At 43.8% G+C, this 27,190-nt stretch overlaps 1 protein-coding gene across 5 annotated transcripts in view; it reads left to right on the top strand.

Moving 5' to 3' along the window:
- The window catches only part of LOC144676534 (5'-AMP-activated protein kinase subunit gamma-2-like), a 462,890-nt gene that overhangs the window by 194,661 nt on the left and 241,039 nt on the right, over window positions 1-27,190 (top strand). For all 5 annotated transcript variants that reach the window (XM_078536951.1, XM_078536934.1, XM_078536942.1 and 2 more), the window contains exon 3: window positions 23,316-23,592. In XM_078536951.1, coding sequence (XP_078393077.1) covers window positions 23,316-23,592 — 277 coding nt within the window. The remainder of the gene's footprint in view (window positions 1-23,315; window positions 23,593-27,190) is intronic.

Raw genomic sequence — 27,190 nt, 5'->3', positions numbered from 1 at the left:
TGTCATAGCTTCACTTAATAAAGGTTTTTTAAATTATGAAAGGTTTTGATAGGGTGGATACAGAGAGAACGTTCCCTGTTGTGGGGAAGAACATAAATAGAGACCAACAATATAAGCTAGTCACCGAGTAATCCAATCAAGAAGAAACGTCCTTACCCAGTGAGTGGTGAGAATGAGAAACCTGTAAAACCTGTGGTTGAAGAGAATATTATAGCTGCATTTAAGGGGAAGCTAGACAGGCAGGTGCGGGGGAAGAGAATAGAGTGTTACAATGATAGATTTAGATGAGGGAAGATTAAAGGATGCTCAAGTGGAACAAAAAAGCCAGCACAGACTGGAATGGCCTGTTTCTGTGCCATATATACTAGGTAAGCTTATGTATGTCATTCATACCATAACGTGAATGGAGGGAGGGCTGTTTTTTGAATATGCTTCTCATGCAGAAAGCAAAGATAGCCAAGAGTCCGCAGTAGGTAATTGTGTGTTACTGTGCCAGAGCAGATTGTGAAAATACTCTACAGGCAGCACTGTAGCTTGAGAAGTCTCCCAGGATTACAGTGCATGTTTTAGTCTTGATTGAAAGCCAGGACTTATCTGATGAGAATTTTAATTTTAGACGTTGCCTTTCTTTTTTTGAGTTGGGTCTGGAAACTGGCCTACTCTGAAGGCTAATTTTGCCAAGAAAATTGTTACCAAACGTAACCTGTGATTTTACTTGTAAGATGTCAAAAGCTTTTTCATTAACTTTTAGGCCTGAGTTTTGTCACTGCTGTAACTTTTATCTAAAGTAAATTAGCCATAACTTGATAGGCTACTTGGTAACCATCTAGACTCTGCTTTTAGGTCAGGTTGGCCAGAGATATCTTGGGGGCCATCTGTAGGTCATGATTGGGTAAATACAGTTGTAAAACCAATGGGAACAAGTGTTAACAAATATCCTTGGAGACGCAGCAACTTATTGGCCACGCAGTAGATAAACAGAAATTAAAAACAGAAAATGCCAGAAAAACTCAGCAGGTCTGACAACATTTGTGGAAAGAGAAACAGAGTTAGCGTTTCGAGTCTGTATGACATTTCTTCAGAGCTAAGGAGAAGTAGAAATAGGACGAAATTTGCACTGTTTAAGTAGGGTGGAGCAGGTGAAGTTGGATAGAAGGCCAGCCATAGGTGGGGGCTAATATAAGAACGTAAGAAATAGGAGCAGGAGTAGGCCATTCGGCCCCTCAAGCCTGCCCCGCCATTCAATAAGATCATGGCTGAGCCTCAATTCCTCTTTCGCGCCAGCTCGTCATAGTCCTCAACTCCCCGATATTTCAAAAATTTATCTACTCCTCTAAATATTTTCAGTGATCTAGCCTGCACAACTCTAAGGAGAGATTAACAAAGCTGTCATGGACAAAAGGACAAAGGGAATGTTAATGCTGATAGTGGCATGAAGGTAAGAAAGCAGAATGTGTTAAATCAGAATAAGGGTCATCAGCACTCTGTGAAAGAACAACATGGAACAAGTAACAGATGGTCCTTTTGGGGTGGGGTGAGGGGAGGGGGCGGTGGTTGGGGGGGAAAAGGGGGGGGGGGGGGGGATAAAAAAGGCGATAAAGCAATGAATAAAAATAGGTAGATCAAAAAAAATACATTTTAAAAAAGCAATTAAGAAAGGGATAGGATAGAAGAGAGAGTTCACGGTCTGAAGTGGTTGAACTTGTTGTTAAGTCCGGAAGGCTGTAAAGTGCCTAGTCAGAAGATGAGGTACCGTTCCTCCAGTTTGTGTTGAACTTCACTGGAACTTTGCAGCAGGTCAAGGACGGACATGTGGGCATGAGAGCAGATTTCCCTGCCACACGCCATGGCTAATCTACTTCTGCTACCTTGAAGATGGAAGCTTTCATGGTTATCGTGGCGGTGGGGTACTATAAAGGGGAGGCTCATTCATTCACTGAATACAATTGGTTGCTACAAAGTTAATTGGCTGAATGAATGATCAATCTTTACACACTACCCTCCCTTCCTGAATACACACACACACACACACACAGCACCAGCGACTGACAATTGCATAAAAAATAGGAGCAGGATTAGACCATGTGGCCCCTTGAGCCAATTAACTGCTCAGTGAATGGGTAAATGAGTAGTGTCACCTCACTATTAGTTGTCATGGGCCCAGTAGCTCAAAGTTTTGAGAACATTGAACAGTATATTGTCTCCTCCCTCCCTTCCCCTCAAAGAGACCTGTATGCGTCATTCATAATTTATTTGAATAGAATGACAAATAATGAAGTTTGTTCCTTCAGCATTAATTTTGACGGTATAATTTCCCCTTCAAGCTTAGTCTTTGTAGGCTGTGGACAGATTAATAATAGTTGTCTTCAGGTTTTTGTACATGACTATTTGAGAGCTTAATTAGAATGGTTAGATTCACTGCCATTTCAGGAATGGTACGCAATTTTAATGAGAGTTTTAAAACGCTCAGTTCTCGGTGAAGCAGTTGCACGACTCACTGTTTTCTGTCGAGTGCTTGGATTCACTGTTTTCAGGTGTCTGTCAAGTACTTGGATATTAAGCGAAGCTCATTGTGAACACATCCCATTTCATCCCCATTTATTTGGAACTGATAGCAGAATACAGAAAGTTGGTAGAATGTTCCTGTGCTGAAGAAAATCAGATCTTGATTTGCCTCCAACACTAAGCTGTTGCTCTTTCAGTTCAGTGTAGTTTCGCTTCCTGGATCTTCAGTTTGGCAAGACTTTGCTGCAGTTTTGTTTGAGAGTTCTGTTTGCTGTAATTCATAGAAACTTTGTTTAGATTGTTCTGTTTGCTGAGCAAATGCAATTTTTTGCTTTTCTGCATTTCCCGCCTGCCTAGATGAGTACAGCTCTACCAACACTTGAAAAGCGTGACACCATCCAAGGCAAAGCAGACTGCTGGATCGGCACTCCATCTGCCACCTTAAATATTCATGCCCTCATGTGCAGCAGTGTGTACCATCTACAAAATGCCACGGCTTCCTCATCAGCCAGTCAGTTCTCTTTAGGTGACAGATAGTGACACCAAAGTCCCAGCTAAAGTGGAGATGATTGGGTAAATCCCCCACCAATCACACCTGGAGACAGCACCGTTGGAACTGACTGGGATTGATTTTGTGTTATAATTAGTATTACTTAACTCTCCTCCACTCACTGCATTTTTCTGGAGAAATAATCAATTAAAATTATTTAACTATCCTCCGCTCACAGCAATTTGTTGAAGCAATAACCTTGATGTTATCAGCAGTCTTTGCTGTAGTTTTCCTCATGAATCCTATTTGTTGTAGTACTTGGGAACTGGTGAGTAAATAGACTCCTTTTTGTTTTAGTGCGCCATTTAAATAGACTCTGTTTGTTGTTTGCTGAATAAATAGACTTTGTTTGCAGTTAAATGGACTGTTGTAAGTCCTGCTCTGCCCTTCCCCCCACCTCCCATTCATTGACTGACACAGTAGTTTCAATATTCACTTGGCTCATTTTAAGGTAAAACCAGAAGGGTGCTACTGGATTACCTCTCCTGGTAGAATTGCAATTAAAAATGGATTTGTTTCCAATTTAACTGGTGAAAAATGATTTTAATGAAATGGAGTTTAGTGATATTGCTACTTACTATTATACGAGCATATGAACTAGGAGCAAGAGAAGGTCCTTTGGCCTTTCAAGCCTGTTCCGCCATTCAATAAAATCATGGCTGATCTGATTGTAACCTTCCGCCTACCCACAATAACCTTTCACCCCCTTGTTAATCAAGAATCTATCCAGTGCTGCCTTAAAAATATTCAAAGACCCTGCTTCCACTGCCTTTTGAGGAAGAGCATTCTAAAGACTCATGACCCTCTGAGAGAAAAAAATTCTCCTCATCTGTATTAAATGAGCGATGGAGGCATGCCTTCTTCCCGGGCCTCCTGTGCCTATCAGAGGCTCCTCCCCTTGCCCCCTCCCCCCTCCCCACAGTTTTGCTTGTCTCCCCTGTCCCTGTCCAACATGCTGGCCCCCGCTGACCACCCCCCCCCCCACTTCCTTCACCAGGACCTGTCAATCTGGCCCTAGCGAGATCCCACACTTACCTTTGTTTGTGGGCATCCATCATTCCTCTTCCTCCTGGGTCTCCTGCAGGACTGGCAGTGGCCACCAATTCTGGTGTGGCGCAGAGCTGCTGGCCTCCAGTTGGTCGGCAGCTCTATAAGACGGGACTTTCTCCTGGAAAAGATGGAAGCCAGTCTCATACTAATTAGAGGGCCATCATCCAAAAAATTAAAGCAGGGTGAGCCAGCCAAGGAGGTGGTCTTGCCCCTGAAATTTTTGCTGGGGTGCGAGGAGCCCACCTCAGCGTGTAATCCAGCTCAGTGTCTACATGTCCAGCCTATCGAACCCCTTCACTAATTTAAAATCCTCTATCAGATCAAACTGGTTCAATCTTTCTTGATGGTAGCTTCTCCTCCTTTCTAGTAACTTCCTACATACGAATTAGAAGGAGTAGGCCATTCGGCCCCTCGAGCCTGCTCCGCTATTCGATAAAATCTAGGCTGATTTGATTATGGCCCTTGAGGCCTCAACTTCGCTTTGTCGCCTACCCCCTGACACCCTTTGACTCCTTTGTTAGTCAAGAATCTATCTACCTTTGCCTTAAAAATATTCAATGACCCAGCCTCCACCACTCTGGGGAGGAGAGTTCCAAAGACTCATGATCCTCTGAGAGAAAAAAATTCTCCTCATCTCCATCTTAAATGGGAGCACCTTTTTAAATTGTGTCCCCTAGTCCTAGTCTCTCGCACACGGGGAAAACATCTTTCCCCTAAAAGCATGCCATGAGGCAGTGCTTTCCCAACCCTAACCACTCATGGTATAAAGAAAGGTTTTCCTCATGTGACTTCTGGTTCTTTGTCAATCGCCTTTAAAACTGTGCCCCCTCATTGTCAACCCTTCATGGAATACAGTTTCTCTTCATTTACACTGGCCAAAAGCTTCATGATTTAAAACGCCTCTTAGCCTTCTCTGCTATAAGGAGAATAACAAAACAAAAACAATAAAGCAGTATAGTAACATTCCTTATTTAATTATTAAAGTTTGCATATCAAAGATGAACATCATATAAGTACAAAAATCTGTGTTTTTAACTTCCTTTGTAGGAGTGTTTTTATTTGTATTTGCTGGACCTCATGGGTTGCAACACGCACGCCCACTCATTCTCTCAAAATCTGGCAGACTGAATGGTACTGTCACCGATATAACATCCAGAGTTGATGGGTATTGAGATTTGATGCAGAAAAGTGTGTTAAATCCACCTCCCCCCCAATCCCACCCCCCGCAATCATACCCCCACAACTACACCCCCCCCACAATCACAAACTCATTGGTCCTCAGAAATATGTGCGCACACATCAACACCATTTTGTTCCACGACTACTACCAAAGCACCTATATGGCTACTACCAAGCCCAGTTTTGTGCTGCATGATTCTATTTTGCACCTTTCCTTTTACCAGGAAGCATTTTTTTTGCATCACATCAGTTTCTGTTTATACCAGTTTATGATCGGCAGAATCTGAAAACCTTACAATCATTGCGGACAAACATCACCCCGTGACCCAGATACCCCTGCGCCGAGCAGAAATAACACTTCTCGATCTGCGTTTCCGCTTCGGCTTGTGGTTTAATCGCGCAGTTCGCCAATGCCGGCCTTTCGCCGCCCTGATGTTGCACGGAAAACCTGTGGGGTGTAATTTTTTTCTGCTTAGGCAGTCCCTTGGGATCGAGGATGACTTGCTTCCGCTCCAGTTCAACGGGGCTCTGGGATGACTGAGCCCAAAGTGCGATCTGCAGACTCTGCCACTCGCGGGGGGCGCAGGATGGTTGGATAGATGAGTTGTTTGAAGGTTTGTGCCTTATAGAATAACTCACTCACATCTCCACTGCCTGCATCATTCAAACTTGCTTGCTTAATGGGATATAAATTGTTTCCCATGAGTTGCCTATACTGCTTCATTTATTTTCTGCGACCTGCACACTGATGTTATGATCTTCAAGTGCTGTCCCATATTCTTTTGCTAAGTGGTTTACATTCCAGTTTAGTTGCATTCAGCTTTGTTTACGTTGCTCCCGGTTGATCGTTACCTGATCTCGCTCAGAACATCACTTAAATAGGGGAGGAGGGGTGGCATTAATCTGGCAGTACAATGCAGTTGTTGCGCTCGAGTTTTTCATAATGCATCCCTAACTGCATTACAGAAACAAAGTTGTTGATCAGTAACCAAACCTTAAAACCACAATGGCTTTTAAAAAAATTAACTCTTCCAGGATTTTTCGTTAATGGAATTAAAACTCCATTGGATTGAAAAGAAGATCACATTGGCTCCAACTTCATGTTTTATTTTGTATGTTTTATGTATCCAAGATGAGAGCCAATTGAAATAAGATTTACAAGGGTTATACCAGAACTGGTAAGTTATGCATATCACGAAGGATTGAGTAGACTGGGCCTCTTTACTCTTGAAAAGACAAGACTGAGAGATGACTGGACAGAGGTCTTGAACAATATGAAAGGGCTTGATAGAGTGAACATGGAGCAGATCATAGAACTGTAGAATGGTTACAGTACAGAAGCAGGCCCCATCGTATCTGTGCCGACCCTCTGAAGGGACAATTCACTTAGTGCCATTTCCCTCCCCTTTCCCTGTAGCCTGGCAGATCTTTCTTTTCAGATAGTGATCCAGTTCCTGCCTTCACCGCACTCTCGGGCCGTGCATTCCAGATTCTAACCAGGCGCTGCATAAAAACGTTTTCCCTCGTGTCACCATTGTTTCTTTTGCCAATTACCTTTAAATCTGTGCCCTCTGGTTTTCAATCCTTCCACCAACGGGAACAGTTCCTCCCTATCTACTCTTGTCTAGACCCCTCATGATTTTGAACACCTCTATCTAATCTCCTCTCAACCTTCACTTTTCCAAGGGAAACAGTCCCAACTTCTCCAGTCTATCCACATAACTGAAGAACCATTCTCGTGAATCTTTTCTGCACCCTCTCTAATACCTTCACGTCTCTTCTAAAGCATGCTGCCTAGAACTGGACACAGTACTCCAGTTAAGACTGAACTAGTATTTATTACAAGTTTAACGTAACTTCCTTGCCTTGGTACTCTTTGTCCCTGCTGCCTGCTAATCTTTGATTCCAATTTATCTAGGTAAGATCCATTCTTACCCCATTGAAGTTGGCTTTCCCCCAGTTAAATATTCTTACTTGGGTTGTTCTTTGTCCTTTTCCATAACCAACCTAAACCTTATGATACAATCACTGTCATTAAATGCTCTCCTCCTGAGACCTGATCCACTTGGCCCAGCTCATTTCCAAGAACCAGCTCCAGAAAAGCCTCCTTTCTTGTTGAACTGGAAACATACTGTTGTAGAAAATTCTCCTGAACATACTTTAAGTACTCTTGCCCCACTCTGCCCTTGGCAGTGCTACTATTGCAGTCTACGTTTGGATAATTAATGTCCCCCCATCTATACAGCTCTAAATCCTTGCACTTCTCTGTAATTTTCTTGTAAATTGTTCCTCTACATCTTTCCCACTAGCTGGTGGTCTAAAGATCTCACTGAGCAATGTAATTGGTACGTTCATCATTCTCAATGATGTGTTTGGTCTCAATCAATGCAAAGATAATTACAAGTCATTTATATATGAAACAAGTCATAAGATTTACAGCAGTCTGTACTTTTTTTGTTTCTTAGCTCTAGCCAAGTGGGTTCTGTCCTTGACTCCTCCAGGACATCCTCTTTCTCCAGCACAGCAAAATGTTCTCTTAATCAATACCACCCTCCTCCTTTATTTCCTTTTCTATCTTTCCTGAACACCCTGTATCCAGAAATATTTAACATCCAGCCCTGTCCTTCTTTGAGCTGAGTCTCTGTTATAGTCACAGCATCATCTTATTTCCACATGGTAATTTGCACCTGTAACTCACCGATCTTATTTACCACACTTATTTACCACACTTTACATGCGCTGTAACGCTAATTTAAACCTTTATTACTTTTCATCGTATGCTGAACCAACCTATTACCTTCCTACTTCCTACTCTAATGCTCTTTGTCTCTCTCAATATTCTGTTCACCTTGGTATCCCCCTCTAGCATTACCTCCTGGTTATACACCCCTGCCAAATTAGTTTAAACCCTCCCCAATAGCACTAGAAAATCATCCCACAAAGAACTCGGTCTCGCCTCTGTTTAGCTGCGACCCATACAGCCTGTACAGCTCCCATCTCCCCCAGAACTGACCCCAATGCCTCAAGAATCTAAAACCCTCCTTCCTGTGCTATCTCTCCAGCTACACATTCATCTGCTTTGTCCTCCCATTTCTGTACTCGTGTGTGGTACTGGGAGTAATCTAAACATAACTAATTTTGAGGTCCTGCTTGCTAATATCCTGCCTATCTCCCTAAAATCTGACCATAGGAGCGCATCTCTTTTCTACCAATGTCATTGGCACAGATGTATACCACAACTGCTGGCTGTTCACCCTCCCCCCTCAGAGTACGCTGCAGCCGTTCAGTGACGTCCTTGACCCTGGCAACATACCATCCTGGATTCACATCTGCGACCACAGAAATGCCTGCCTGTTCCCCTAACTATCGAATCTCCTACCAGTCGTCCTCGTGCCACCCTGTACAGCTGAGCCAGCCATGGTACCATGGACTTGGCTGTGACTGCACGCCTCAGATGAACCATCACTTATCAGTCTCCAGAACTGAACACTGGTTGGAGATTGAGATGCACTCAGAGGACTCCTGCAATACTTGCCTATTTCTTCTTGACTGCCTGGTGGTCACCCATTCCCTTACACTTGAGCTTCGGGTGATCACATCTATAAACGTGCTAACCACCAAGCTCTCAACCTCGGGGCTGCACCGCAGTGATGCTATCTGCTGCTCAAACTCCGAAACATATGGTTATCCAGAAAACAGGAAATGTCCTGAAGTTCCCACATGGAACAAGATATGCACTCCAGGAGTGGAAGCTGTCCTGCCATTCCTCGACCTATTAGATAATAACATTTAGTACTTAAAAAATAAAGACTCACCAGCTACTCACTTCTTTTCTTGTGTTGTCACTTAAATGTAGGAAGATTGATTGAAATGTTTTACTTAACCCTTATTGTCAAAAGAACATGAAATTTTTAATTTCCCAGCTCCTCAGACAAAATTCCTAACTTTGGAGAAGGGAAACAGAGCTATAATACTCATTAGCCAATCAACTCATGTCCCTCCTGTGATGTCAGTGTGATTTTTTTTCCTCCTCCCTCACTTTAGTGATCCCAACCTGCTGCATCCTCTTCCCGGTCTGCTTCACAGTGAACCTGACCTTCTTCACACTCCCCCCGGTCTGCTTCACAGTGATCTGGACCTGCTTCACACTCTTCCTGGTCTGCTTCACAGTGATCCTGATTTGCATCAACCTTCTCCCGGTCTGCTTCACAGTGATCCTGACTGTGCTGCGCGCCCCTCCCAGGCTGCTTAACGGCAGACTGTTGTGGAGGAGGCTAAAACTAGGAGCCATAAATTGGCACTAATAAATCGAGTAGGGAGTTCAGGAGACACCACTCTACCCAGAGAATGGTTAGAGTATAGAACTCACTATCACAAAGAGTAGTTAAGGCGAATAGTATAGATGTATTTAAAGAGAAGTTATATAAACACAAGAGAGAGAAAGGCACAGAAGATTCCTTTGCTTTTGGAGATTGTGCTGTTAGGGTTAGATGAAGAGAGGTCCATTATGCAACACAAAAGCTGCTATAGATCAGTTGGGCTGAGTGGCTGGCTTGCTCGGCTTCTTGAGAAGCCAATGTGGGGCAGGCTGGGTAAGGGTGATAGGTTTCCTTCCCTAAAGGGCTTTAGTGAACCAGTGGGCTTTTATTCGATTGAACACCTTAATTACTATTTTTACTGATGCTAGCTTTTTTATTTTTAGAACGTTCAAACCGCTTTTATGGAATTTAAACTCACTTTCTCTGTATTACTAGTCTAGTCAACTAATAACCACAGTAGAGTAGCAGAGATGGTGCAGCTTTTAAGTATTGTAAATTGAAAGTGATCCAACCAGCCTCTGTTCTGATGTGCGGTATTTTTGGGAGGTGTTTGTGAATAGAGCGTGGGTGTTTTTCATTTTTGAAGTGTCATTTTTTTTTTCAGTTACATTTGGCTACACGTGTTAGTTGCGGCTCAGCTGGGTAGTACTCTCCCCTCTGAATCACAAGGTTCTGGGTTCAAGTCCCACTCCAGGGCTTTGAGCACAAAAATCAAGGCTTCACTTGCACTCCAGTGCAATGCCGAGGGGCACTGCACTGACTTGCAGATGTGGCATTGAATCGAGGCCCTATCTTCCTGCTCGGAGGAATGTGAAAGATCCCATGGCACTATTTTGAAGTAGAGCAGGGGAGTTCATCCCTGGTGTCTCAAAGTCAATATTTATCACCCAATCAACATCACACAAACTGATTATCAGATCATTATCACGTTGCTGTTTGTGAGAACTTGCTGTGAACAACTGCATTTCCTACATTACAACAGTGACTACACTTCAAAAGTACTTCATTGGCTGTAAAGCACTTGGAGATATCTGGTGGTCACGAAAAGCATTACATAAATGCAAGTCTTTCTTACCTTTCACATTTTTTTTGAAGCCACTGCAGTAAACGCGGACACTCACTCGTACATTGGTTTGGTTGACGTGACTGGAAGTGATTGACGTTTAAGACTTGTGTCTTTTAGTCTTGCTGCTGACCAGCATGTCTAAGCTTTACCGTCTCACTTCATATCCTATAACAGGAAGTTGGGTCTCTAACAAGACTGGCATTAGACCTAGGTTGTGATGAGGTTAGCTGATGGAAAGAAGAAAGTATTTTCAGTAACAGTTTGTGTTCTGTCCACCTCTTCCGGTTCTTTAATGTATTCTTGGAGTGGTATAAAATGCGTTATTGACAGGTTTGCTTTCAACGTACCTGGTAAAAGTTAGAGCTGACTTAGGCCACAGCAGTTAGCTGAAGCTGTTAATTTCTTAACTTATTTTCTTCAGCAGGACGGTGCTGCTCAAATGTCACTGTCACGAAACATGCGCTTGCTGTACAGAATGGCGAGACATTGAGCTGAATCTTGCTAGCTTTGAGGTATATTTTCACTGTCGGGACCAAACGCGATTCCCGACCATACCGGTATCGGCTGGCCGCACGGTGTCACCATCTTCTTGGAGGTGGCCAGTTAGGAGGATGGCAGGCGGGTTCCCGAGGTAGGAGGTCCAATTAGAGGGTTCGAAACACTGGACGGCCAGCTCCTCAAACAGGAGAGGTGGATAGGGAAAGGTGAGAGCACCTCACAATGGAGCCCCTCCCTGCAGTATTCTGAAAACTTAAAAATCAATAATGGCCACAGCTGCCAGGTCATCTTTGTGAGGTGGGAATCCCTCCACAGGATTATTTGTGGCCTCGGATGTGGCCTTCCCCTTGTGGCATTTCCATGATGTGTGAATTGAGAGGAGGCAGCAATGGTTTCCCCCTGATCAGCAGCTGGGACACTGCCTCCAGGTACCTGCCAGCCTTGGCAGGGGGCCGATCCGGTATCGGGAAGATCCCAGTGCCATCATCAACCTGTGCCCAATTAGGCCTTTAATTGGCCATCCACCACTGTTACACAAGTAGCTGTAGCCACCTTGGCTCTGCCACATGCACTATCATTCAGAACCTGGAACGCATCAGGGAGTTGACCCGACTCATTCGCTTTACCAAGTTGTTAAACTCTTTTTGAAAAAAAAATCGGGACAGCTCTTTTCACTCTCATGAGTAACCTGACTCTCAATTGAAATATGCTGGTGTCTCCCCACGCAGCAGCATGCTCCCCTGATCGAGAGAGCAGGTACTCACTCCCCCACTTGCATAGCAGCAAATTCATGAAGTAAATAAAACCAAGGCATTTCCTGCTGACTGCCCAGCACTTGTGTAGTTGTGTGTCCTCAAAACTCATGATGTCCAGCAAATTACTCAGAAAGAAGAAATTGTTAACTTTCCTTTATAGTTTTTAAGCAGACATCTCCCATCTCCCAGAAGAAGGGCTGTTCCTTGAATATAAACAACGGTAAATATGGAGTTGTAGTAGAGAAACCACTTTTAAAGAAAGACTGCCTCTCACAACCACCAGATATCTCAGTGTTTTGCGGGCAATGAAGTACTTTTTGAAGTGTAGTCACTGTGGCAATGGAGGAAATGTGGCAGCCAATTTGCGCGCAGCAAGTTCCCACAAACAACAATGTGATAATAACCCAGGTAGCCTGTTCTTGCGGCACCAGTTGAAGATTAAACATCAGTCATTACACTGGGAGTAACTCCCCTGCTCTTTCACATCCACCTAACAGGGAAGACACGGCCTTGGTTTAATGCGTCATCCAAAAAAAATGTTAATGGAAGACTGATGGTGACAACATGGCTTAGGGCTGACCATGTGCAGTTTGTTTCCCATTTGGCTCTTGTTAGATTTGCACTTTCAAATGCCACCTACTTGGTTGCAGGATGTTGTTAGGCCTTGAGTTTCTCTCCTACTTTCTTGCACTCCAAGACAAAGTATGAAGCAATAACCTTGATTGATTATTAGGAGTAAGGGCTTTATGCACACCCATGGAGCAAGTAACAGGACTGTATCAGATCATTCACCTATCATTTGCCTAGAACCTTCAGTCCTAGAATGATTTTTGATGGGTCCTGCAGAGAGGTTCTTGACCTCTCGCAGCTCTGCACACTGCCACAATTGAAATCAGGAGTCTGGCACTTGAAGGGTGGAATCATCAGCCCCACAGAGGTGGGATTGGAGGCCAGATAGGGAACAAAATTTGAAAATAGTGCATAAACCCGCCCTGCATCCCTTTGGGTTTCAGAGATTGAGGGAGTGACCTGATTGAAGTCTTTAAGGGAATTTGATAGGGCACAGCCTTTCCACCATCCACAAGGCACAAAATAGGAGTGTGATGGAACATTCTCCACTTGCCTGGATGAGTGCAGCTCCCACAACAGTCAAGAAGCTTGACACCATCCAGAACAAAGCAGCCCCACTTGATTGGCAGCCCATCCACCACCTTAACGTTTACTCCTTCCACCACTGACACACATTGGCAGCAATGTGCACCATCTACAAGATGCACTTCAACAATCTAAAATAATGCTTGATGAGAGTCTCATACCATTTTTCATCATCTACATCTTTCATCGTAACCCTCTATTCCTTTCTCCCTCAAATGCTAGTCTAGCTTCCCTTTAAGTGCATCTATACTATTCTCTTCAACCACCCTTTGTGGTAGCTAGTTCCACATTTTCACTACTCTTTGGGTAAGGAAGTTTCTTCTGAGAAGTTTAGGGAGGGAATTACAAAGCTTGAGACCTAGGCAGCCGAAGGCATGGCCACTAATGGTGGAGCATTAAAATTGGGGATGCTGAAGAGGCTAGAATTGGATGAGCGCAGATATCTCGGAGAGTTGTGGGATTGGAGGAGGTAGGAAGGAGCGAGACCATGGAGAGAATTTGGAAACAGCATTAAGAATTTTAAAATCAAGATGTTGCGTGACTGGGAGCCAATGTAGGTCAATGAGCACAGGAGTGAATGTGAACAGGACTTGGTGTGAGTTAAGACACAGGCCACACAGTTTTGGGTGACCTCCAATTTATGAAGTGTAGAATGTGGGAGAGCAGCCAGGAGTGCTTGTTCTTTTAAATGCATCAATGTGTTGTGACTAATATAACCCTAGTACAACTTCAACCTGAAGTACTTTCTAGTGTCTGCCTTAAGGTGTTGCTTTAAACCAACTTCTGTACCTAGGGCTATGGACAGATGAACCTATTTGTTTTATATACTGAAGAACATCCAACAGGAGGGATTTCTACTATACATAGATTGGAAAAGTAAAGCTAATTAAATTAAAAAGTAGAATGCCCCATCTAGTGGACTGGATTAGATTAGAGTTCGGGAATATCGAAGGAGAAATGCGGTTCTGTAGTGAATTGGTTTTTAGCAGTGCAACTATCTCCAAAATACCATCTGGGCCTCATATGAACTATTCTAGTGTGGGCTGTGCTGGATGTCATTTTGGTAAAGGCCAAATAAGAAATGTCCTTTGCCCATGTCAGGCGCTACTGCATTAACAAATGCAAATAGGGAATCTAATGCCTGCTTCTGCTCTCTCTTGGAAATTTGGTTGAGCCTGAGGCACCCAGCATCACGCAAAGCAATGTAGCAATGTGAAACAGCACAGACTTCAAAAAAACTTAGTACTTAGCATCATCGCAGCCTCCCCTGGTTCCAAAATCTCCAACCGCCAGCACCCTCCTCCTCCTCCCCCCGAGACCATCTTCCTCAAACTGAGAGGCTTCTGATCTCATTCTGAGGCCCAGCCATTCTTCCTCCATAAATTCGGGGACACTCAAGAGGCCAGATCGCTCCTCCGCGTTCTTACCTAATCATTTAGCTGAAAATTGGTGTGGGCTGCCACCACTGCGCCAGTCAAGTGACAGTAGGGTCCGGGGCCCAAGACCCCAGACTCTCGGGCCTCTATTTGAGTACAGGCTGTTAGTACTCTACAGCTAATACATTCCAAAATGGAGGCTGCACAATTTCAGGGCTACCAGAACAAGAGTAGGCCATTTAGCTCCTCACGCCTGTTTAACCGCTCAGTGAGGCGATAGTTGATGCACATCCAAACTCCATCCACGTGTCTTGACTCTATTTCCCTCAGTGGCCTTGGCTACCAAAAATCTATCTATCTCAGATATATCAGCTCGTTGTCAGAAATCATCACTGGATTCACAGTACCGTCTCCCGCACCAGTGTATTTCTGCTGATTTGGATAAAAATGCTCCGAATTGAACGCTTTTATTTCTAGGGTTCCTTTTGATGTCAGTAGGACTTTACACTGGACATTAATGCAGAAGTTTTTATATTTCCTGATGGTATGTACACAAGTTGTGTCGGGGAGGAAAGATAGCTCATCCGGCACACAGGGCGATACTCCGAGCTGTTGTGAGTTATACTAACCACATTTACCACAGCAGAGGCTGGGCATTAATGTGATGACACAGTGAACTTTTGGTTTAGTCGGTCGCCTGAATTTCATAACACTCCCAACTTGCTTAACACATCACAGAACCTTGGAGCACAGAAGGAGACCTTTCAGCTCTTGTTGTTTGCAAAAAGACAACCAGTTAATCCCACGTCTCCTGCTCTTTCCCCATGACCCTATGATTCTTTTTTTTCATTTTCATAGGTATATCCAATTACCCCTTTTTGAAAATTATCATTGGATCTGCTTTCCACCCTCTGCGTTCCACAACTCTTTGCGTTAAGAAATTCTCCTCATGTTTCTTTTGCCAATTCCCTGACATCTGTGCCGTCTGGTTGCCAGCCCACCTGCCAGTGGAGACAGTTCCTCCTTATTTACTGGTGACATAGTGGTAATGTCACTGGACTAGTAATCCAGAGGCCCAGGCTAATTCCTTGGGGACAAAGGTTCAAAAATTCAATTAATACTCTGGAATTGAAAAGCTAGTCTCAGTGATGCTGCCATGAAACCACTGTTGATTGTTGTAAAAACTCATCTGTTTCAGTCACGTCCTTTGGGGAAGGAAATCTGCCATCCTTACCTGCTCTGGCCTACCTGTGATTCCAGAGCCGCTTCAATGTGGTTGACTCTTAACTGCCCTCTGCCATGGTGTGACAAGCCATTCAGTTCAAGGGCAATTAGGAATGGGCAACAAATGCTGACCTTGGCGGCAATGCCCATGTCCCGTGAAAGAATAAATAAAAAACATGGATGCTTAGAACTAAATCCTGCAAGGTGTTGGGAAAATAAATACAATAACTTACCTGTACACAGAACTATGAGTGCAAATTTATCTCTGTGCTGCAAAGTATTTAGGTTGTCCCACACATCAGGTTTTTTAATGCAGAAAGATATGAGTTACATTTCAAAATAATTCCAAAATAAAATTTTTTTTAAAACCTAGATTATCCATGAATTGCTTGCACTGTTTCTCTTTGTTCATTTAAAGCCAGGGTCCAGTTGGAAGGATGATGTTGGAGAACCGTTTACTTTTAGATGATAAACTAGGCTAATTTACATAGAATGTGCAGCACAGAAACAGGCAATTTGGCCCAACAAGTCTCTGCTAGTGTTTATATTCCAAACATGTCCCCTCCCATTCTAGCTACCTCATCTTAGCTTTACAGCATGTCTTTCTATTCCCTTTTCTCTCATGCAGTTGCCAATTATTTTTTTTAAAGTATTTAAGCTATTTGCCTCGATCACTCCCTGTGGTAATGAGTTCCACGTTTGGACCACTCTGAGTAAAAGACATTTCTCTGATTTTCTGATTGGATTTATTGGCCACTGTCTTGTACTCATGGTCCCTAGATTCGGATTCTTCTGCAAATGGAAACATCCTCTCCATACTACACTGTCCAACCCATCTAGAATTTTTTATTGGGTCACCTCTAAGTCTTCTACTTTGGAAAAACAGTAGTCCCAACCTGTTAAATCTTTCCCAATTGCTGTGACCTCTCAGTTATGGTACTGCTCTTGTAGATTTTTTTTTACACTTTCTCCAGTGCTTCTGTCTCATTTTTTATTTTATGGAGACCAGAACTGTATGAGCTGTCAAAATTTATTCCTTCCCCTCTCGTTTAAAATAGCTGCTGATGTGTTCACAAAGTGGCTATCAGTCACTTTAATCGTTGCACAGTTCTTCTTAAATGCGCTTTTACAAGTAAGTGCAGAAGTATAAATTCTAACTGGACATCATCGACGTTTCTCTGAGTTTTTACTATTGGTGACAGATCAGAGACCTAGTTTCATTCCAGAAGAGACTCTTTGATTGCTTTGATCAAAATCTACAGCTTCCCAGTTTTAAACACAAATAATAGGAGCAAGAGTAGGCCATGTGGCCCATTGAGCCTGCTGCTCCAATTCAATACAATTATGGTTGACCTTTGGCTTCAACTCCATTTTCCTACCTGTTCTCCATATCTCTTGGATTCCCTGAGAGACTAAAAACCTGCCTATCGCAGCCTTACATAAATTCAGTGATGGAGCTTCCACAACTGTTTGGGCTAGAGAATTCCAAAGATTCACAGTCCTTTGAGTGAAGAAATTTCTCCTCATCTCAGCCCTAAATAATTGACCCCCTATCCTGAGCTCTGTGCTCTGTGTTCTAGATCCCCCAGCCAACTGAAACAGCCTCTGTGTCTACTCTGTCAAGCCCCTTCAGAATCTTATATGTTTCAATAAGATACCACTCATTCTTCTTAACTCCAAAGAATATAGGCCCAATTTGCTCAACCTCTCATCATTGGATAACCATCTCATCCCAGGGACCAATCTAGTGAAGGTTTGCTGTACTGCTTCCAAAGCAAGTATATTCTTCCTTAAATATGGAGACCAAAATTAAATACAGTATTCCAGATGTGATGGTACCAAAGCCCTGTAGAACTGTAGCAAGACTTTTTTTTATTCTTGTACTCCAATCCCCTTGGAATAAAGGTCAACATGCCATTTGCCTTCCTAATTGCTTTCAGTACCTACAGGCTAACTTTGTGTTCCTTGTACAAGCCCACCCAAGTCTCTTTGAACATCAACACGTATAAGTATCACACCTTTTAAAAGAAAATTTTGCTTTTCCATTCTTATGACCAAAGTGATTGACCCCATCAGATCCCCACATTATACTCCATCTGCAATCTTGTTGCCCGCTCACTTATTGTACATATCTCTTTGCAGCCTCTTTGTGTCCCCCTCACAGCTTAATTTCCACCTGTCTTTGTATCATCAGAAAACTTAGATACGTTACTCTCTGTCTTTTCATCCAAGTCATTAATGTAGATTGTAAACAGCTGCGGTCCCAGCACTGATCCCTGTGGCACTCCACTCTTCACTGCCTGCCAACTTGGAAATGTGCCGTTCATGCCTACTGTTCGCTTTCCTGCCTGATAACCAATCCTCTATCCACACCAATATATTACCCCCAACTCCATGAGCCCTATTGACCTTTTGTGTGGCCCCTTAGCTAAACCTTTTTGGAAATTTTGGAAACTTGTGGCAATTTTCAAATGGTTTCTGCAAACTGCATTTGAAGGGGAAATTTCTTTGGATTTAGTATTTCTATAGTGGAACTTATTTGTGTTGCTGCCTGGTTTAATTGTGTTTTGGTATTGGCATCTTTCTGTCATGGTACATAAGTGATTAAAAGCCAGTTATGCTGACTGAAAACAACCCAAATTAGTTTAATACAATACTTTGTAGTTAGATATCCTGGAGTTTGGCCAGGTAATTTAATTCAAATACAAGCATTATGTATATTTACTTGGTCTATGTGCTTGATCGACAGTTCTTTATGTATAAGAGATGTGGGCATGGATATTAACGGGGTGGGGAGGGGGGCGTTATCTATGCAATCGGAGGGACAGGGTTAGAGTTTAGGATGGGTTGGCATTTCCCCACGTGCTCAATTTTAACTGCACAGCATACTTATTTTGTACTTTCATAGGGTCTGATACCGGGAGTCTCATGCAGAAAGCTTTGGGGTGTTGGGGGAAGCATTTCAACACTCCTGCTTTTCCTGGCCCACAAGCAGTGCTGAAAAACCACGTACCTTCTCCCTAAAACTGTCCTCACCATTCCTTTAGCCCCCCAGCTTATCAGCCTGCCAGCCTCATTAAAATATCGAACTTACCAACAACCTCCTGGGACCAGTTTTGCTGTCCTGCCAACAGTAAAGCCAGAAGTGGGTGGGTTGGGGTTGGGTCTAAGATTTTTATAACTTTTTACACCTGATCGAACCCCAATTTACTAATTTTTGGGTGTCGAGATTAAAATCAGAGAATTCATCTCAAGCCATCAGAGAGAAAAATAGACCGGAGAATGGTATGATTAGTAGCAACAACAAATTGCATTTATGTAGCATCAAACGTAGAAAGACATTCCAAGGTGTTTCACAGGAGCATAAAAATTGACACCAAGCCACATGGAGATATCAGGATGGGTCATCAAATGCTTGGTCAAAGTGGTGATAGGTTTTAAGCAACAATTTAAAGGAGGAGAGAGAGGTGGCGAGGCTTAAGGAGGGAATTGCCAAGCGTTCAGGCCTAGATAGCTGAAGGCACGGCCACCAATGTTGAGCGAAGGATGTGGGGGAAGCAGAATCCTCAAGGGTTGTCTTTTTTTAAGATTCTTTAATGGGATGCGAGTGTCACTGACATTTGTTGCTCATCTCTAATTGCCCTTGAGAAGGTGGTGATGAGCTGCCTTCTTGAACCACTGCTGTACATTTAGTGTAGGTGCATCCACAGTTCTGTTAGGAAGGGAGTTCCGAGTTTTTGACCTGGTGACAGTGAAGCTGTGACAATATAGTTCCAAATCAGAATGGTGTATGACTTGGAGGGGAAGTTGCAAGTAGTGGTGTTCCTGCGCGCCTATTGCCCTGTTCGTGTAGATGGTCAAGTTCACAGGTTTGGAAGGTGCTGTTGAAGGAGTCTTGGCGAGTTGCTGCAGTACATGCATGTTGTATGATGGAGGAGTACCAGCGATAGGTAACATACGGAGGGCCATGGAGCGATATGTACGTAAGAATGAGAATTTTTAAATCAATCTGTTGGAGGATCAGAATCCGATGTGCGGAGGCAATGGATAAATGGGAGTTCGTGTGAGTCAGAATACGTGGAGCAGACTCCTGGATGAGCTGAAGTTTACGGAGGGTCGGCTAGGGGTGGTTTACATCATCAAGTTTGAAGGTAACAAAATGATGGCATATGGGTTTTAGCATGAAGATGGGCTGAGTCAGGCAGTCTTTGTGATGGAAAGGATAAGGGGTTGGAAGCTCAGCTCAGGATCAAATAGGACGCCAATGGGGCAAAACTCTTGGTCAGTGTGTGACAGTGTCCAGGGAGAGGGATGTAAATTAGTGATTAGGGAACAGAGTTTGAAGCAGGGGCTGAAGACAATGGATACAGCATTCACAATCTTTGATTGGAAGAAATTCCATCTCCTCCCATATAGGATGTTGAACAAGCAGTCTGCCAACATAGAAGCAGTGGACGGGTTAAGAGAGGTGGTGGTAAGGTAGAGCTGAATGTCGTCGGTATATATGTGGAACCTGACATCATGTCTCCCAGATGAGTTTGCTGAGGGGTAGCATATGGATGAGAAATTGGACTGTGGCAAGGATAGATCCATGGGGGACTCCAGAGATAGTGGCGGGGAGTGAGAAGAGAACCATTGGTGGAGATTCTCCGGCTATGAATGGATAGGTAAGAGTGGAACCAGGAGGGGACATACCAACTCAGCTGGATGAGTATAGGATTTGGAGGATGATGGTGTGGTCAATTGCGTCAAAGGCTGCAGACAGGATGAGGAGGGATAGTGCACCTCAGTCACAGAGGATGCCATTTGTGACTTTGATTAGAGCTGTGGCAGGAATGGAAACCTGATTGGAGAGGTACATACATGGAGTTAGAGGAAAGTTGGGGCACGGATTTGGGAGGCAACAACATGTTGGAGGACTTTGTAGAGGAAATGACGATTGGGGATGCATGGTAAGTTGCAAGGAGAGGTCGAGGGTGGGATTTTGGGGAAGTGGAGGGGTGATGACAGCAGATTTGAAAAGGAGGAGGACAAGTGGCTGAGGAGACGAAACCAGTTATAGGCCAGCACGAGGGCCAGGATGGGAAGTTGGGCGTTCAGCAGTTTATTGAGAATAGGGTTGAGGGAGCAGCAGATGAGTCTCATGGACAAGATGAGCTCGGAGAGGGCATGAGGGGAGATGGGAGAAAAACAAAAGAAACTTGGGAGTTTAGGGCTAGGGACATGGCGGGTGGGTGGAGATCATGGAACAACTCAACTTAGTGGGAAAAGAAAGGAGGGTTACAGCAGGTAAGAAATTTCCACGTAAAAGGTTAATATTTGGGGATGTTGCATTTGGCCTGGTTCCTATTGCAGCTTAAAGCAGTAGAAACAACTATTATTTTCCTGTCAGATCTCAAGATGGTTAGTGACTCTTGTGTTTTCTTTTGCTGTTTCACAGTAGGTATTTACTGTTTAAACCACCAAACAGATTTGTTGTAGCAGAAGTTGCTATCTAGTGGGGGGTGCGTTTATTCTACCCCCTTCTGAGTCGAAGGTGGTAGATTAAATACTGAAATACAGTTATGGGCAGGTAAAGACGTACTTCACTCCAGGTCCTAGACACCCGGCTAAACACATAGCAATTGGGCAGGCAGAATCCAGGTTGTTAGGAAAGCAGGTTTGCCTGAGGGAGTGACTTGAAATAAAACATAACAAAAACAGTTGGTTAATAGGCAAATGATAGCCCCCTGCTTAATGAACTAAGAAATTAGAAAAGATTAATCACCTCAGTTTCAGAATTTGAATTCAGTTTTATTATAATGTAGAAATTTATGTAGAGAAATGTAGAAATTTTATTAAAATGTAGAAGTACAACGCCTGGCCTATATGTGACTCCAGTCCCACACCATCTTGGTTGGCTCTCAATTGGCCTCTGTGCAGTGCATAAATCTTGAAGATATGTCAGCTGCTACATTTATATAGCAGCTTTTAACACTTCAAAATTGGCTGTATTGTAGCACCTAATTTCCATGGAGAAATGAGACAGTGACTAGATAATGCTTTTCAATTGGTTGAGGAATAAATATTGGCTATGACACCAGGAGACCTCTCCCACTGTTCCTTGAAAGGGTGCCTTGGGATCTTTTATGCCCACCTGAGAGGGCAGATAAGACCTCTGTTTAATGTCGTACCTGAAATACACCACCTCAGACGGTGCAGCACTGAAGCCACAGCCTGGATTATGTGTTGACATTTCTGGAGTGGGAATTGAACCCACAGTCGTCTGATTCTGAATCAAGAGAGAGTGATACCTACTGAGCCACAGCTGAACCAGACAAAAAGCGGTTCAGTTCTTTTTGTGTGAAATGATGATGAAGGTGAATATATATTTTTACAAAATATTTTTCTTCCAGCTTGACTTCCAGCTGAGTCTTTCTGTTTGAGATCACTGTATATTTAGCTTCCAGCTGTGTCTTTGAAGTTGGCCTGTACGTGTACGATCTGAAATTCATTTGCATTGAGGTTCAAACCTTTGTTAATTTGGTACCCCACTCCTCTCTTTATGATGGTGACTTAAGCCAAGTCACGGACACCTGAGCACTTGTAGCACAGGAATTACAGCTGATTTGACTCCTGCTTCTACCAGTGCCATTGATAACGGGGGCAAATTGTAGCACCATGCCTGCCACCCTGGTCTGCCATCAGATCAGTAACGTAGCACAGACTGCAATTCATTCTTGGGATCTGCTTTGGGCTGTGTCAGATATTTAACCCCGCCAGGATTTCCTACTTAAGAGGACCACAACCTGAGATTTCACCAGAGGAAAAATGGCAAAGTATTCACAGCACAGAAAGGGGCCATTCAGCCCAGGAGGTCCATTCTGGTATTAATACTCAACGCAAACTGCCTCCCACCCTGTGCCATCTAACCCCATCAATATTCTATTCCTTTCTCTCTCATGCTTCACCTATAAATGCGTCAGTGCCATTTGCCCCAACTACTCCTCATGGAAGTGGATTCCACATTCTGACCACTCTCTGGGTAAAGAAGTTTCTCCTGAATTTCCTACTGGAAATCTTTGTGACCTGTTTTTTTTCCCGTAATTATGGAAACGTGGACTCCTTTGTTAACATCGGAACATGTTGTTGCCTAAAATGGGTCCATTGAAGCGTACACAAGATGCTTAAGTGAGTTCAAATACCTGAAGGGCTATGAGAAAGGGGCAGGGTAGTAGAACTAATTGGATAACTCTTTCAAAGAGCTAGTAAAGGCATGATGGGCTGAATGGTCTCCTGTGCTATATCATTTTTTTTGGAGCTGCAGAAAGGAGCGCTCTCGTGAGAGCATCAGTCCATTAAGAAATCACTAAAGTTCCACAACATCGTAATTGTTGCAATCATCTTATCTGTTTGGATTTTTTTTTCTTTTTGTTTGGCAGTTCTTGCGGTTTATGCAAAATAGCTGAAGACTTGGTTAGCTGTAATCTGTTTATGGGGTGGGCCGAAGTTTTGTTGTTGCATCTTGTTGCATTTTGGGAATTCATTGTCCTTCAAACGTTCATGGTTAAAGTAAGCATGTATCAGAATGCTTCCTCTTCGATGGATTTTAGTGCTACAGTTTCTGCTCCGAGATCTGATTTGTGCTCCTACCTACAGGGAGAAGACAGCTCCCATTCCAGTGGCAGCCCTTCCAAAGGATTCTTCTCCCGGAATTTTTACAACCGACCTTCCAGCCCCGTCTCCGCTCCAGTGAGGGTAAAGCAAAGCCCTGGGTCTCCAAAAACGGTCTTCCCTTTTCCCCAAGACTCTTCGCCAAGGTCTCCCCGGCGAATGAGCTTCAGTGGTATCTTCCGCTCCACCTCAAAGGATTCCTCTGGCAGTTCCACTTCTACCTCGCCTGTCTCGATGAAGTTTTTCTCCAGATCCAGAAAAGGTAAGAAAATTGTTAGCACTGGAGCATGGGTATTAAGAGTCTCTCTCTCTCTCTCTCCACTTCCTCCCTCTCTTTCTCTCTCTCTCCCTCTCACACATACTCTGTGTGTGTCTCTCTCTCACTCACACACACACACACACACACACACACACACACCCTCACCCTCTCTCTCACACACAAACGCACACATGCACGCACACTCTCTCTCTTTCTTTCTCTCACACCCATGCACAATTAGCTATTGCCCCATGTCCATAGTCAGTTTCCTTGGCTGTAGCTTCCATCACTAATGATAGTTTACATTCCATAGAATCACACTTGCTTTGGAGGTGGTACAGTGAAGGTTCTCCAGATTGTCCCTAGGATGAGAGGATTGTCCTATGGTGAGGGGCTGATTAAACTGGATCTATATTCTTTGGAGTTTAGAAGAATAAGCATATAAGGTTCTTAAGGGCTTGACAGGGTAGACACTGGTGAGAGGTTGTTTCCCCTGGCTGGGGAACCTAGAACACAAAGGCACAGTCTCAGGATAAGGGGTTGATCATTTAGTACTGAGACAAGGAGAAATTTCTTCACTCAAAGGTTGTGAATCTTTGGAATTCTCTACCCAGAGGATTGTGCATCTTCCATTGTTGAGTATATTCAAGGCTGAGATAGACAGATTTTTGGTCTCTCAAGGAGTTGAGGGGTGTGAGAAGCGGGTGGGAAAATAGAGTTGAGAAAGAAGATTAGCTGTGATCATATTGAATGGTGGAACAGGTTCAACAGGCCGTATGGTCTACTCTGCTCCTATTTGCTATATTCTGATACAGCACAGAAGAAAACCATTTGTACCATTGTGCCGTGCTGGCTCATTAATTGATCTAGCCAATTAGTCCCACTCCTCTTCTATTTCCCCAGAGTCCAGCAAATGTTTTCCTTTCCTTACTATTTAAAATGACTCTCCACTTGCCTGGATGAGTGCAGCTCCAACAACACTCAAGAACCTTGACGCCATCCAGGACAAAGCAGCCTGCTTGCTTGGCACCCCATCTACCACTTTAAACATTTACTCCCTCCACCACCAACGTTCAATGGCATCTACAAGATGCAGTGCAACAACTCACCAAGGCTCCTTAGACAGCATCTTCCCGACCCGTGACCTCTACCACCTAGGAGGACAAGGGCAGCAGAAGCATGGGAACACCACCACCTGCAAGTTCCCCTCCAAGCCACTCACCATCCTGACTTGGAACTATATCACCGTTTATTCACTGTCGTTGGGTCAAAATCCTGGAACTCCCTCCCTAACAGCACTGTGGGTGTACCTACACCAGGTGGACTGCAGTGGTTCAAAAAGGTGGCTCACCACCACCTTCTCAAGGACAATTAGGGCAATAAATGTTTGGTCTAGCCAGCGAGGCTGGTATACTGTGAACAAATCAATAAAAACTATTGAATCTATTCCTACCATTTTTTGCAGGCAGCGCATTCCAGGCCAAAGCAACTCACTGCATAATTACTTTTCCCTGATGTCCCCCTGCATCTTTTGCCAGTTATCTTAAATCTGTGTCCTCCTTACTGTGCAAAGAGTTTTCCCGTAAATATTCCATCAAAACCCCACATGATTTGAATGCCTCTCCCATTAAATTTCCCATTAAACTTCACTGCTCTTAACAACCCATATTTGGTTGACGTGATAATTGATCATTTCCCATAGAAAGAGAATATGACATTGTGCTGTTTCTTTTAAGCAATCTTTTTTGCTCTTGTCATAATCCTGATGGTTTGAAGTCGGCTCTTTAGAAATGGATTTCACATCCTGTGAATAAAGTAAACATATAGACAATTGTTGTTTTTGAATACCACATCCTTCATCTCTTTTTCAAGCAATTACATTGCTGCATAGTGTTATGGAAAAGTGCTGTGCAGGTAAATTGCGATTGCCCCCCCCATCCCACCCTGAGTTCCTGCTGAGTGTCGAGTGGAAGCCCAAAATGCACAGGAGAACATGGGTGTAACCACTTACAGAAAATTGGGAGGGACATTCGGAGACATTTCCTAGGTTAAACACATACCCCACACGCAGACACAGCCACGCACATGCGCACACTTCTTTCTGTTTCCTACCTCAACCCACACCACCAGTGGTTGCGCCAATCGCTCAGAGAGAGAACATTTTGATAATATTCATGGAGGGACCCCATCACCCCCAGTCCCGCTTCATTACTAAAATTGATCAACACTGGACCTTGCGTACAGATGACTTGGGGAATTCAGACTTCGTGCGTTGTGATTTGAATGTGGTGTTTTGTCTGAACCCATGCTCCACAGTGAGTGTGGGTAAAACACATAAAATGCTGCAGAAATTAAAGGGGAAGTAATTGTAGTTTATATTATTTAAGGAAAAGAGCAATGGAATGTGTCTTTAGTTGGGAACTGAACAATTAACATTTTTTCAGCTGAATGGAATTGAGGCATTTTGCACAAGAACGTACTGGGTGTAGTCTCTATCTCTTGTTTCCTGTCTGGAAAATTACAGTGCAGTTTTCAGCAGAGAATCATTGCAACACCAAGTAACAAATATCGAGCATTGTTTTTTATAGCCTGGCGCAGACTTGAGAGAATTGATGGACAAACCAAATAAACCACAAGGTGAGAGTGCGCGCTGGATTTTCTGACACACTATTGCTTCAGCGGTTTAGCAGAGCTCAGTAAATATTGGCTTCCTGTCTGTCACAGACTTGCTTTATGTTATGAGGTATAATATCAGTGTTTTAACCAGGTCACAGCTATCGCCAGTTCTGATTTGTAAGCAAAGAGATCATTTGTAAAGAAGCCAAGGTAGTAGGTGAAATTGAGGCAGATAAAGGAGTTGAGGCATAGATCAACTCTGATCTAATGAATGGTGGAATGGGGCAAGGGAGTGAATAGCCTACCCATGTTCCCAAGAGGTGACTCCACCTGCATGAGTTAGATCCTGAGATGGCCCATTTACTGGTTCTGCCACTTTTTGTGGCTGTGACTAGGCCATTATCTTTCTTTTTGTGCATTCACAGGATGTGGGCTTCGCTGGCTGGGCCAGCATTTATTGCCCATCCCTAGTTGCCCTTGAGAAGGCGGTGGTGAGCTGCCTTCTTGAACCGCTGCAGCCCGTGTGGTGTAGGTACACCCACAGTGCTGTTAGGGAGGGAGTTCCAGGATTTTGACCCAGTGACAGTGAAGGAACGGCGATATATTTCCAAGTCAGGATGGTGAGTGACTTGGAGGACAACTTCCAGGTGGTGGTGTTCCCATCTATCTGCTGCCCTTGTCCTTCTAGATGGTTGTGGTCGTGGGTTTGGAAGGTGCTGTCGAAGAAGCTTTGGCGAATTCCTGCAGTGCATCTTGTAGATGGTACACGCTGCTGCCACTGTGCATCGGTGGTGGAGGGAGTGAATGTTTGTGGATGTGCTACCAATCAAGCAGGCTGCTTGATTGACACCACATCAGCAATATGAGTTGGGGAGTAGGATCCATATGTTGTCGTCCTAGGAGAAAGCACCGTTGTTAATGCTCTTACAACCTTGCCATTGCTGAGTAACACCAGATCTGATGGCAGCAAAGACATCATGATGAG

This window comes from Cetorhinus maximus, chromosome 3 (genome assembly GCF_964194155.1).
Source record: "Cetorhinus maximus chromosome 3, sCetMax3.hap1.1, whole genome shotgun sequence".
In the NCBI taxonomy this organism is placed as follows: Eukaryota; Metazoa; Chordata; class Chondrichthyes; order Lamniformes; family Cetorhinidae; genus Cetorhinus; species Cetorhinus maximus.
Note: the sequence above shows the minus strand (reverse complement) of the source record. Positions and strands in the feature narration are given on the sequence as shown.